The sequence below is a fragment of the Hippocampus comes genome, unplaced genomic scaffold (assembly GCF_001891065.2).
Source record: "Hippocampus comes isolate QL1 unplaced genomic scaffold, H_comes_QL1_v1.1 scaffold76, whole genome shotgun sequence".
NCBI classification, from domain to species: Eukaryota; Metazoa; Chordata; class Actinopteri; order Syngnathiformes; family Syngnathidae; genus Hippocampus; species Hippocampus comes.
In genome coordinates, this window is record NW_017805277.1 from 3929466 (window position 1) to 3943773 (window position 14308).

At 42.3% G+C, this 14308-nt stretch overlaps 1 protein-coding gene across 1 annotated transcript in view; it reads left to right on the forward strand.

Moving 5' to 3' along the window:
• Positions 1-8312, forward strand: part of disc1 (DISC1 scaffold protein) — a 51022-nt gene extending 42710 nt beyond the window's left edge. Inside the window, exons 13-15 of the mRNA XM_019870635.1 lie at positions 823-867; positions 4628-4751; positions 6977-8312. Of these exons, the coding sequence (XP_019726194.1) occupies positions 823-867; positions 4628-4751; positions 6977-7170 (363 nt within the window). The 3' untranslated portion in view covers positions 7171-8312. The remainder of the gene's footprint in view (positions 1-822; positions 868-4627; positions 4752-6976) is intronic.
• The last annotated feature ends 5996 nt before the right edge of the window (positions 8313-14308 follow it).

Below are 14308 nucleotides of genomic sequence, written 5' to 3' on the forward strand. Positions count from 1 at the left end.
TTCAAACCCTTTGTTGTTGAAGACTGGATCTTTTCTACATGCATTTCGCATGAAAAATAGTAAAATTAGTTCAATATACAACAACACATGAATGACCTACACGAGAAAACGTAACATTTCCTTTCCACCCAGATAGATTATAACGGCTGTCTTCGACTCAAGGGGAAAAAAAAAAACAAAAAACGGTCACTGTAATTGTTATTCAGTTGACATGTTTTCAACGCTGCAGCCAACTCGTCTCATCTTTTTAGAACCACAAAACAGTATGTGACAGATTATGTAGCTGGGGGATAAAATGTAGTGAGTGAAGTCAGCTGGCGGGATGACAGCAAAATTATAGTTTTTACTCTAGAAAAGACACATTAAAATGAAATGGCATCAATTGGTGTGACGATAGTAAACATATACGCCCACAAATGCAATGGCTGCCCGTATATGGGAAAGTGTCGGGAAACTGCAGGTGAACTTCACTCATGTTTATTCAAAAACATAATCTAAATGAGTTGTAACTTTTTAATTAAAACTTATAATTGAACCTTTGCATATACGTGCACATCTGAGCATATAGCCTGAGGCCACAAACAATACGTTGGCCTGCATGAGATAATTACCTCACTTTGAATACTAACAAAGGACTCTGCTGTCCAGATGAGCCATTTAGTCTGTTGTTCTCTCGTCACATTTGCTGATGAATAATTCCAGAATCATTACTATGCCCTGCTGCTCACATATAGTCGGCAACCGACGTAAATTGTGTTTTCAATAATTCATGAGCCGATTTACGGGTGTGTGGCTTCAAGAAACGTTTCCCTTTTGTTGCAGAAATTGGAGGAGTTTTTGTTCTGCATGGAGGATAACAATCCACAGGTTGGTAATGTTAATCGCTTCACTGTGTGCCTGAATGCTCTCGCTGTAATTAAAATGTCACTTTTATTAATGTCGGTGTGCTGGAACACAGAAACAGCCCATTAGTTGACCTGGACTCAAACTTGACTCAGCTACATTTGTGACTGATCAATAGCGATCTGCATGTGAACACAATTTTCAAACTTTTATTTATTTATTTTCCCATGTTCATACCTTAGATACATACCAATGCCCATTTACATCTGCTGTACAGGGAGTGCGAATTCTACTTCAGTGTACTCATGGATGAATAACTTCTCGGAATTTACTGGGCTTGGATTATTCATAATATTAACAGTTGACCTGAATGGTAATGAATGTCAAATATAACACTGCTGTGCTTCTTTTTGATTGACACTTGAATGGTGAGCCTCTGCCAGCGACTTTAGATGCACAGTCGCTCATGGAAAAAATAAATTTACATGAATGCATAAAGAGAAAATAAACTGTGATCCCCATCACTGACTTCAAAAATTAGATGCCAACTTCATCCTGGTGGTGTTGACGACGTGTATGTGGCTTTGTGGCAGAGCTGAATTCTCTGCCAAGAACACATTCTGACCTCGTTCTGCTCTCAGTAATGACTTTAAGTAAATGATTTCCACTTAGCTGCTGCCAAGCTGTTGCCCCGCCGCCGCAATAGAGATTGATTTGTGCGTGAGTGTGTGTGTGTTTCGGCACTGCTCAATTTCCTTCTAATTGTTCTTTTATCCTCTCAAGGTTCTTTTCGTACCCTCCTCATTCTGCATGGAAGCAGCAAACTAGCAATAAGTATGTAGTGACCATTTGCTCTAATGGGATTCTGGTGTTACCCCTCTAAACTAAATGCTTTTAATTACTTACAAATTAACATGGTCTAGTCCGATGCATGCTTTTGGATCGCGACATGTCCAGAGTGTATTTTTTGATCCTAGGCAGGACAAGCAGTTGAAAATGTCATATAGTAGTACGTTCTTGTTTTTAATGTGGAACAGAAAGAAGTTAATCAATTTGTTGTACTATTGAGGTTAAATCAGTTTTTTATTTTTAAGTCACCCTGACCATGAATTTACAGCTGGTGCCATGTTGATGCATCTTACAGTATCTGACTGAAGAGGACCCCGGGAGGGAGGGCACAACAGTCATAAGCTGCCTATGAGTCTTGATTGCCGAGATAACTATGACAAGGCCCATGTGCATCCGAGTATTGCTTTTCGACATAATTTGATTACGCCTGCTTTGTTTACTGGGGGTCCCCGAACATTACAACTCATGTTCATCAAACAATCCACAATGCAGTGCCGGAACTCGCAAGTCTGACTCATGCAGTTTGACAGGCAAATGACACTGAAATCACATTTGTCAATAGCAAGAAGGGTGCATTGTGTTGATCACGATGACAGCTGTTGAATGGATGAATATCGTCTTTGTAGAAAGTCACAAACAAACCTATCGGGAATGTCACAGTGTGTACACTGAGCTTTCTCTCCTCAGGTCGTATTGACTTTTTAGCAAGAGCGACTGGAGGCTGGAGAATAGAATCAATCAGCTCCACAAACATGGCGCTCTTATCTACTAAAGAAGCTGCTAACCTTTACAGCCTGAAAACAAACAGCAAAGCGACGCTTTAGCTTGACCGACTTTCCTTGTGTTGATGAAGGACATGAATCCTAGTTTCATACGTATTTTGTGAGGACTGACATACACTTAAAGTGCCTCACAAAGGAGAATGTTATCTTGAAGGCATTATCTAGAATCATTACTTGGGCTGGTTTTGTTTGTTAATCTCAATTGCTTTGGAGATGGCGGGTACATCACAATGTAGTGCCTCTGGCTTTTAGTTGTTGTTTGTTGTACATGTGTGTCGTATCCTCTAAGAGGGAGCGCTATTTATTCACAATGCAGAGAATTGACTCGCCTCTCATTGTTGTGAAACCTTTGAGCTGCAGGGAGTTGGTATTTTCTGCTTTGTACCTGCAGCCATGAGTCGGATCTGACTCTTGACGTTGGTGTTTGATTTAAGCGTCTGTGTGTACTCTTGTGTGTGCTTGGGTGCATGTGCTCTCCTTGCCCGTTTAAAAAAAAAAAAAAAAAAAAAAAAAAAGAAGAAACTAGGACACGATGTCTTCAAAAGAGGCTGCTCTAATTATGGCCGGCTCTGTACCCTCAATGCTGAAGTGCCCTACTGCACTGTGCTCCCACATCAACCTGACTTTCTCCACACTCACAGCACGGCCAGGTCACCTGTAGCACATACGACCTTGGCATCTTATCCTTATTGTTTGCCAGTCAACAATTCTCCACTTATTCAAAATACACATTCTGCATCATTCTGGATTGTAATGTGCCAGCCAAAAATACGCACTGATAACAGTGCTCTCAGTGAAAAGAAAAACAAAGGTCGTCAGTAACAGTGGCAACGTAAGATGGCTGTCCTAAGGATTCAGCAGTGATGGGTCCATTGGTAGTCCTATCGTCCTTCCCTGGCTGAAGCAACCATAAAGGAAGTTAGTTCATTTTGGTTCAAGCATGGTTGATTTTCTCTCCAAAAGACACTCAACAATTATCCTGTGTGTGGACATATATATATACAGGTACAAAAATGTTTGTGTGTGTGTGTGTGTGTGTGTGTGTGTGTGTGTGTGTGTGTGTGTGTGTGTGTGTGTGTGTGTGTGTGTGTGTGTGTGTGCGTGCGTGCGTGCGTGTGTGTGTGTGTGTGTGTGCGTGTGTGTGTGTGTGTGTGTGTGTGTATATGCCTTTAATTGAATGCCTAGATTCTTAAAAGAGAAATATAATAATGTAGGTCATTGGCAGTGTTGTCCAACTGCACTGCATCATACTGGGAGATGCTACTATTATTTTAGTTATCTCCTGTAGCTACATGACTGAATCCAAATAGTACACTCAGTTCTCTTTATGATGCAGTGCAAGTCAACAACGCAGCAAACTATCCAGGCATTAATAAACACGATTTGATTTATACATTTCTGAGAGTTCCAAACTGAGCATTATTGTCCTTGCAAAGGCAGAAGTTTTTATGTTGCTCTTGTATTAGATCACATGAGATCGTGCAAGTGGCCAAAATATTGTGATTGGTTGGTGCATACAGGCAGTAAAAGAAGATTGCCAAGCATTGTTTCTTCTCCTCAGATAAATTTCAATCCAAGAAGTCAATATTGACTACCAGATACCCGCAGCGGTTATCAGATACCAACACATTGCACACTGGTTTGATAATTCTCTGAGACCCATGGTTATCGTCCAAATGGACAAAGTTTTATTTATCCTGCAACTATTTACTTGACAAAGCTCAATCAATTGAAATGCGAATCATTTTTTTCCACCATTCCAGACCGCACTCACAACCCCCACATTTAATAATGAAAGATTGTACTGCATTGTATAAAAAGACAGTAAAACATGATACGAGAGAATGTAAAGCAAACAGACCAGTTTTATAAAGTGAATTCTATAATTCAAATTCAGTGTTGTAAGTGTGCCTGTAGGGGCAAGGCCACATTTGTGATTTCAGAACTGAGCTGTTTCGTCAACCTGTGAGCTTCTGTGCACGACGTTTGGCCTATTGTGGCTTTTAGCAAGTGTAAATTGAGTATCCCTTTAACGAATGACGATTGTTTTCTTCTTTTCATTTCATGGCAAAGCATCACTTTGAGTATACTCACTATGGTCACGCAGGCAAGAGTGTTTTTCCTCCTCCTCCATTGTTGCCTTCTCCCCGCAGGATGTGTCCAGCGATGATGGGGCAGCAGACCTCGCCGAGCGCTGTGAGCTGATCAGTGACAGACTAATGACCTTGGAGGACGACTTGCAGATGGCCATACTGAACCAGGATCAGGCCCTTGCTGATATCCTTTCCTTCCAAGTACCGTATTTTCTGCACTATAAGGCGCACCTAAAAGCATTAAATTTTCTCAAAGCCGACAGTGCACCTCATAATTTGATGCGCCTTATATATGGATCAATATTCAGATTTCTTGGACGTAGTATTTTACATGTTTCGTAAAGTGCTTTGTTATAGCTGCAGCCGGTTGTGAAAGCTCTCTATAAATAAAGCTGTGTTGTATTGTATTCCTTTTAGCGTAGCTCCATCTAATAGATGCATAACACAACCGCAGCCATTATTGTGGCTTCAATTCTATGCGCCTTATAATGCGGTGCGCCCTATATATGAAAACCGTTTTTAAATAGGCCATCCATTGAAGGTGCACCTTATACTCCGAAACGCCTTATAGTGCGGAAAATACGGTATACAGATGTTAAAAACAGTATAAATGTTTCTCACCCCACCCCCCAAACTATTTTTGAGCCCCGCTGTTTCCTGGAGGCTTAGCCACTTGCACGCTACCAAATGTTAGCTCTCTAATGTTAGATGGAGAATAAATAGCTCAAGCTGTCGTATTTGACATTCAGCGGAATTGAAGCTGAGCGGGGATCAGCGCGTTCCTCTTGACGGGCAGGATGTGCTACCTAGGAAATAACATGGTAAAAGTCCAAATGAGGTTATTGGAGGGCTGCCACCGCGGGCTGCTTTTCTCGGCCACTGAGATTAAAGTATGAAGACAGGGGCAGCACTATGGCAAATAGAGGAATGTCACTGTCGTGACTGCAAAGCTTTCATACCTTCAACTTCATTTTTTCACCCCCCCCCCCCGCCCAAACACACACACACACACACACACACACACACACACACACACACACACACACACACACACACACACACACACACACACACACACCAACCACTCTGCACTTGTTCTCGCCTGCTGAATCTGGCTGGGAGAACATTATAATATTCATGATAATGAGTCACATGGAAGGGGTGAAGCTGATTGCAGGTCACAATGCTTCATTTTTCGTGCTAATTAGAAAGCTGATTGTATGTAGATTAGTGTGTTTTTCCTCATTCGTTGCAGAAAGTTTGATAGCCCAATAAGGGATTGAAGATGAACCTCATGCCTTTACTTTGCACAAAAGGCACCAGACAGCCAATCAAAGGCCAGCGTTACACATTTTCCTGTTCCTGCTTTTCAGCCTTCCATCATGTTATCAGGGTCACTTTGGCCCCTTGCTCTGTTACCAAGATGTCAAAGACAGATTTGCCTCTTCTCAAACATTGTGTTTCCTGATTGCAGTGTCATTTGTCTTGCTTCTGTTTTGAGCTGGGCTTGTATGCATTTTTTTTAGCCATTCAGAATTGCGGGATAAGGTTTGTGGCATTTCAGAAAGCGTGTTTTGGAGCTAAATGCTTTTACATTTGGCAATGCGGTGCGGTGTCCTGTTACTTTTTCATTGGCCTCAAGATGCTTTGGACACACATAGTGTCGGTATATTAATTAGACAAACGGTGATGAGTTATGAGTAATTAATTAATTCGATAATCACTGAGTAATGAACAAATCCGACAAATATTTTTTATCAGTTGCTTTTGCATTTTTTTTCTTAGTGTGAAGAGACTTTGTGTTGCCTCTAAACACCAAAAGGGAAGCCATGGTGGAAGTACACATTGAACAACCTTCACCAAGCTGTGATGTCGAACCTTCTGTGGAATCCAGGCTTTTTTAATGGCCATTTAATTATGGATGGAGACAATCTGTGTCCATTGAAACTGTAAAACGAGCCATCGGGCTCCATCTGCCATCAGACCGCCCCTTTGATTTAACGCTTAAGCTGGACCCTTGCAGGCTTGATTTGGGTTTCCAAGCAGGTTAAACAACCCCCTGTGACGACAGCCTCTATCCCGTTCATTGATGGCTCATGAATAATGCACCTGCACAGTCGCTTTGCTTAGGTCCTGCCATCCACCACCACTGATGAGATCATGAATAGCGAATTGCTCCAATTCGCTCTTCAAGTGCATGGGGTTAACTTGACTACGGAGTGATGATCGGTCCCTGTAATCAGTTCACTGGTCAAATTGGACATTAATGTCTTCATCAGATCACCGCTATTACTGTTAAGCATCCAGAGCTGCGAGTGCCACATCGTTCGCCCTGACATTTGTACCACTTATGTTGATATCAGTGCAAGTCCGTAACTCCATCAGAGTCTTCCTTAACCGACGCCGCACAGTCACTGGAGAGGCAAGTTCAGGAAGTTAAAGCCACTTTGCAAAACATGCTCGCTCTGCTCCGAGAGGAAGTGGAGGAGGACGTGAATGTTCATGAATTGCAGGATGATGATGAGGCTGTGGAAAATAAGACTTTGGAGGAGGAGGAAGAGGAGGAAGAGGACCAGTACTTCAGTGACAGCTGGGACATTTGAAGAGGACGCCTGTTGTGTTTTACGAGCACTCACACTGGGAGCCTGACCTGCACTCTTCAGTTGAACCGACCCCCTCCCTATTTAATGTAAAGCCACACTCAAAGCATTTTGCAAGCAGCCCCCCTGTGGAACTGATCACAGTCTCCAGTTGTTGCTTGCCTTTACTTAAGACATATTTTATACATGCAGGGAGACAACACTTGAATTCAAATTAGCTCAGTGCCTTCAGGCTTCTCAGTCTGTTTTTTTTTTCCAGTGAACATATTAAGAAATAACTGTTGTTTCAATTGAAGGTTGATGTTTTGTTCTAAATTTCTCACCCTCAAACTCAAATGACCAAAACACAGAATGTAAACACAGAAACCACTTTTTGATTATTTTTGGGACCAAAAAGACAATCTCTGTGATTTTTTTTTTTTTACACATTATCATTCATGCACATTAACTAAGTGTTCGTTTTTTTCCTGTGGCTTTTTGTGTGAATGTGTTTTTTTCTTTTCAAGTGGACTTATTGTAATTTTATGAGTGTGGTGCTAACTTGAACACTTGTTAGTTGTGAAAATGCAATTATTTCGGGTCTGTGACTGAGGGATAAATGACTAAGGAGTATTAGAGCTACTCTGACAAAAAAGTACATTTACGTGAACAAAAGTTGTAAAGTTAAAAGAAAAAGAGACACTATAATGAGAATAAGTTCAAAACTGTCAAAACGCTATCAGAAATTTTAGCCCGACAGTATGAGACAGTGGTATGTGACATGTATTGATTGGATAATATTATACCAATTGACAGAGAAAAAAACTGCTGTATGTGCAACTGACTGCAAGAAGACATATGCTAAATCTTGTTCACTCCAAACATTTTTTTGTAGTTTAATGGGAGAATCAATTATTTTTTTTTTTTTTTACATTTACTGTGCATTCCGAGAATTCCTATTTATTGCCCATCGTGTCTCACTAATTACAGTATGTAGCCTCTTGCCCGATGATGTTTCCAGCTGTTTTCTTTTTGTAACGACTTTGGTGATGGCCCCCTCACGAAGGGCCGGGATGTGGGCATCCTTCCAGGCAAGAGGGGGCAGTGTTGACATGTCGGCGTTATCAATACGCTAATAAAGGTCCTCTAGCGAGGTCTGCAGGGGATACAAGCTTCTTCTGTTGTCTCACCTCAGCAGCAACACTGTGACTAATTGGAGGACAAAGTGGTGGAGGGCGTGCGGTGGTGAAGGTAGTGTTCTGTTGCTCTGTGTCCATATGATCCAGCTTTGTATTGGGGGCCGGGGCGGATTCATCCTCAGAGTGTACAGCCTTGCCTTGTAAACACAGCTGAGTGCTCGTGTAGGCATCCCAAACAATGTCTCTCTCTCTCTCTCTCTCTCTCGCTCGCTGCTGACAGGCTGAAAAGCACTTTCCAAGCCAGAAGACTCCACCATCTATCAGCTTGAGGCAGCCTACAGACTCAGCCGCATAACACTCACGCACAAGGACATGCACACTCACACACACTCTTTCCACCAAAATGAGCCCACCTCTTAACTGAATCCGCGGTGGCACCACACTGAGCCCCATGAGGCAGTTGGTCTCATAAAATGGCTTGAGGAAAGAAAAAAAAAATCCAGATGGTTGGCAGCAGATACATATAGCAAGACAATATGTATACTCACTAGGGATGAAATTGCCTCTGTATAGGATTACGGCTTTATATACTCACTGGACCCTTCATTAGGTACCATGCAGACTATAATAGGATCCAGGATAAGAACTATTACAAGTTATGACTTCCCAAAGACTTTAAGAGCTGCGCCAGGTTGGGAAGTACTATCTCCTCTTTTCGATGCATTTGGCCAAAAGTAGTAGGAACCTTTAATTCCTGATATTTCATTCCCTCTAAAGAACTGTTTGGTGGTCCTAGTGGTTAGGACATGCCCCATAATCAGCAGATTGCAGGTTTAATTCTTGACTCAGAGCCTCCTGCATGTTCTCCCACTGCCTGCGTGGGTTTTCTCCAGGTACTTCCTCCCACATTCCAAAAACATGTGTTAGGTTAATTAGAGATGGGATTGATGTGGGTGTGAATTACACAAGTCAGGCGCATGAAAAGTAACAACACAAAAACATTTTTAAGCAGATATTTTGCCATGTCATTTCTCAATTATTGTTCTTTTTGAGTTTTGTCTGAGTGGGAAAAAATGCTTAGCACAGCATGCACCTCACTGTCCTGTACATCTGGTGTAGACTCCCCCCCGAGAGTCATCAAACCCCCAGCACAATAAAAATAGTGAGTGAGAAATCAGTACTGAACTTTTAACCCACAGAGGGTAAAATAAAATAGAGCACTGAAGAGTCCTCCCTGAAAAAACATCTTTTGAATTCCCTTTATTATGTCTGGGTTTCGAAGCTGACATACAGGTGCCTCTCTATAAATTTCATCCATCCATTTTCTAATCCGCTTATCCTCACGAGGATCGCGGGCGTGCTGGAGGCCATCCCAGCTGTCCTCGGGCAATAAGCAAGGTACACCCTGAACAACCATTCGCGCTCGCAATCACATCTCGGGACAATTTAGAGTGTTCCATTAATCCCGCCATGCATGTTTTTGGAATGTGGGTGGAAACAGGAGTACCCAGAGAAAACCCATGCAGGCATGCGGAGAACATGCAAATTCCGCATAGGAAGCCCAGGGCCGGATTCAAACCAATGACCTCTGCACTGTGAGGCGGATGCGCTACCCAGCCGACTGCAATTACTATAATTTCATTAAACACGGGAAAATATTTCTTAACTACCTAAATCCTGTATCACTCATTGTGACTGTTTGGCGGCGTATTTACACAAAACCATACAGTCAGTACCTGTTTTCAGTTGAAAACAATGCTGTCTCAACAACGGCCAAAAGCTGCAGGCTAACATTGATCTTTTGATAAGGATCCACCATTATTTGTACAACAGCTTAAAATGATAGTAGGCAGCAACTGTGGATGATCTGAAAAGATCAAGTGAAAAAATACATTTGGTCTTTCGATGCAATTTATGACAGACTAAACACTGCAGTTGATGCCGGAACTGGAGATATTAATGATCATGCACCCTCCTACACAAAACTAAACAATGAGAAAAAAACAAAAAACAAATGCAATATGATCCATTCGTTGTAGCTCAACTTGTAGCGTGTGTGCAGAATTATGCATCTACCTTTAAGCTAGATGACTAGAGGAAACTTTACGACAAGAGCACCTGGGCTCAGAGTGAAGTGGAACATACTGTATGTGCACCTCCTCGAGAAACTTGGGCCTGCTTTCTCAGAGGGCCGTGATGTTTACAAAGTCCACTAGAGAAAGAAGACACTTGGTGCTGCTGTGGCTGAGACATCTTGCCTTCAAGTGACTGAAGATGAGGTGAAGAAGATAGTTGAAATGGGTCTTATGCTATGCAAATACATCCTTCTGCAACAGATGCCTTTCAATGGATCCATCTGTCAATGTGCACCAGTCGCAAAGTCTAAGGACAGTAGATAGCAATGTGGTTGTGCTGGCCATCAATCTGATCCAGGAGGATCCAGGACACTCAGAGCTGTGGATTGTTGTTGGATCAGGGAAGGCATATAAAAGTATTCCAATCCACCACATCTCAGAAATGCGGCGATCATAGTAATGCCAAACACTGCCCCTCTTCCACACATTCACAAGATGTGACATGTATCAGCAATGTTATGGAATTGGCACAAAAAATAAATAAATGCATGGGTAGCTTACACAGACGTCACCGACACCCTCACTGCGATCATCCAAGACCTAACAAGCCCCACACTGAAATCAGTGCACATACAAGTTCTGCCTCATGCCCACTGTCCAATATAGGTTCCAGTTAGCTACTAGAGATCCCAAAAAGGAAAAATTGGATTGAAAATAATTGGATAGAATCTAAAAGTGCCTGATTACACTATTTTACTCTCATTTTTCACAAGTAAATAAATCAATAAAACACACAAACTGCGTCCCAACCTTAATTTGGAGAAACAATACTTCAGCGTGAAGGGCCATTTCTTCTGCTTTTGTGTGTGTGTTTTGTGCAGTAGAATGGGACATGGCCCATTTTGCAGCCGGCAAAGAGAGAGAATTGATCACTTCCATGTCCAAGCAGTAAAAACATATTGTTAGTATGTCCTCCAGGGAGTGCTCGGTCATTTTAGGAGCACAGGATCACCTTCCAGCCTCCCTGGGGAAAGAGTCTGCCTGCGGAAGGATAAAATGTCTTCCACACTTTGTGCTGGGGACGGACACCACAGTAAGGGCTGACAGCATCAATACATCTGACGGATGGGGCTGGATGCCCTTTTTTAGAGGAAGACCTCTAATGATGGTGCCGGTGACTAATGGGAAGTTTCTGCCAAGGCAGGGTTGTTCCATTTTAGCTGAGGGTTTGGCCTTGGCTGAAACTTACAGATGCTAATGCGAGAAATTTTCACTCTCCCATGCCCATTCTTGTCCAAGCTTCAATCTTATGGGGGATATGTCAATTGTTAGTGTGTCAGAAAAGAAAAAAAAAAAAAAGAGTTCCATAATTGTGTGCTTGTGCTTAATAGGATCGGAGGTGAGCTGGATTCCATCCATGATTACTTTGGGAAAATATCAAGGTAAACTCTGTACTGTCGCAAGCCAGTATAATAGGGACAATTTGGAGTCTGTGATTCTTGATTCCAATTCTTGCATTTCCATTCTGGGAAAATGGGAATGTTACTCCCAATTCCGCTTGATTCTGGTGACTCAAAACGCAACCCAACTCTCCCACAGTATAAGTCAGACGATCCTAGAGGTCTGCTATAACACCTGTTTTCCATCTCTCCCACCTGATTCAAATGACCAGGATATATTCTGATCATTTGAATCAGATGTGTTGCAGCGGGGACAGATGAAAAATTCACAGGACAGCGGTCCATGAGACCTGAGTTTGGACACCCCTGGTATAAGTTGTCCTATTTGTGTTGAATACACTGTCGTAGGTTGGCTCAGGGTCGCCCAGTGTGGCATAGAAAGTTCATGCAGAGTTGCGATGCAGGAGTTAAAGTGCTCCCTCCTACTGCCAACCACCAACCACCAAGCTCTGCTAACATGCGTTGTAGTATTGAGGAAGCCAGAGGAACTCACACAAGCATGAGGAGACCAGGAAGCCATGAGCGGAGCTGTCTAACAGTCTAAACTGTTAAATAGTGATTTGCAGTAGCAGTGCACCAACAGTATGTATTTCGACACTAAAATAATATCTTCCAAAACAATTATAAAGTGTGTTTTCACACAGCATAAAAACACAGTGGCTCTGCTTATGGTGGAATTATGTGATTTAGGCTGTACATACTCATAAAACAAATCATAAAAGTAAGTAGCAAAGCTGAGCGAACAGTTTTCTCACTCTCCTGCAGTCATCAAAGGCAATGGCTGTAAGGTGGGTTACGAGCGCAGTAACACAATATGCCAAGGGAAAGCGTTGTTCGTCGCTAACTAAATGCGGTCATTTAAATGGTGGAATAAAATGTATTTTACAGGCGGCAGTCAAGTGTGAAACTTGATCCCATCAAAGACTGCCTCCTCTGCCTTTTAATGTCAGCATCTGCGCCACAACTTAGACCTGCTTTTATCTGGTCTGTCGCCAAATTGACAGGGGTGCCGGGGATGAGCAATAGAAACCCCCTCAGCCCGCTAATTCCCAAACAAAAACAGTCTAAAGTACACTTGCCATGTGCGCCTGTCTACCAAAATAGGGCCCTGTGCAGGGGGCATGTATGAATTAAAACTCATTCAGTACCAGCCAATTCTGGACCAAGTCTGAAAAGACGTTTAAAAACGTCTTTGGGAGTGAATGAGTTCTAAAAAACAAAAGCCCTCCATCCACCAGAACGCAGAGTGAGGCGCAACGTGGCCTGCCAAATTCTCAAACATGGAAAGGTAGACTTGTCCCGGCATGAAAATGAAGATGTGTCTGTTTTTACACCAAGCGCATGCGCGCCTCTCTATGAAAAGTGATCCCTTCAAGTCAACATTCCATAATTTGTTAATTTTGTATGACATCTGACTGACACATACTGATATAGTTCATTCCTGCTGAAATGGGTCATGGTTGGGTGAAGTGAGAATGTAATACCTACAACGAATGACTACAAATACTAAATACAAAAATATTCCAGCTCACACATCTTGTGAAACGTTAATCTGAATAACCACACTCCCTCCAAAAGCTATTTTTGACAATGCACACTTCGATCAATCTAACCTTGTGGAAGGCAATTCTTCACTCAATGTTTAAAGACTGGCTTTGTAGGCCATTTTAAAATCATTCCCGTGCCAGCAGCACAAGTAAATGAGGAAGAGAAGCCCAAGGACATAAGTGTCATTTGGAATTAAAAGTGCAAGCGAGGAGAGTAAGACAGGAAGATATTGAGACTGACATAGGAAAGAGATTCCTGAAGGGAAGCCGTGAATTTGCAACAGCAAACAACAACAGAACAAAATGGATTTGAAATGTTTGGCTGGTGAACGCTTGACCTTGCTTACATTATTAATTGCACTGTACAGCTGCAAATGTTTGGACTTATTACTTGTGGCGTGACGACCATCCACTGTGAATTATCCAAATGAAATGGATGTGGTGAGGCTAGATAAGCAGACCAACAGCAACAGGACACAGATAAGATCCATTCAAATGGGAGCATCAATATTCATCACTGCACGGAGCCTGTGAGTGGATTAGAGCCACATGTTGTGTCATGACACCAGCCAACTGTCAAGTTCGAAAAAGTGCATGAGTGCATTTTCTTTCGGACGACAAGCTTTTTTTCAACCAATGACTGATTTATGCTCCCTGACATGAGGGTGCAGGATGTTTCCAGAATAGCTCATTTTAATATCCTGCCCAGGTTTTCGCCTTTGGCATCAAACTGTCAAACTGTGGAGAGATGGCAGGTGGAACGAAAACAGAGGCAAAAGAGGAGACTGGGAGTGAAGAATATGGGATCTTAAAATTTAGAAATGTTACTTGTGGGCAGTTGTGGGTGGCACGTCTGCATCACAGTGAAGAGGTTCTGGGTTTGAATCTCCAATTTCCTATCACGTTACACAAAACATCCATGGTAGGTTAACTGAATGCTC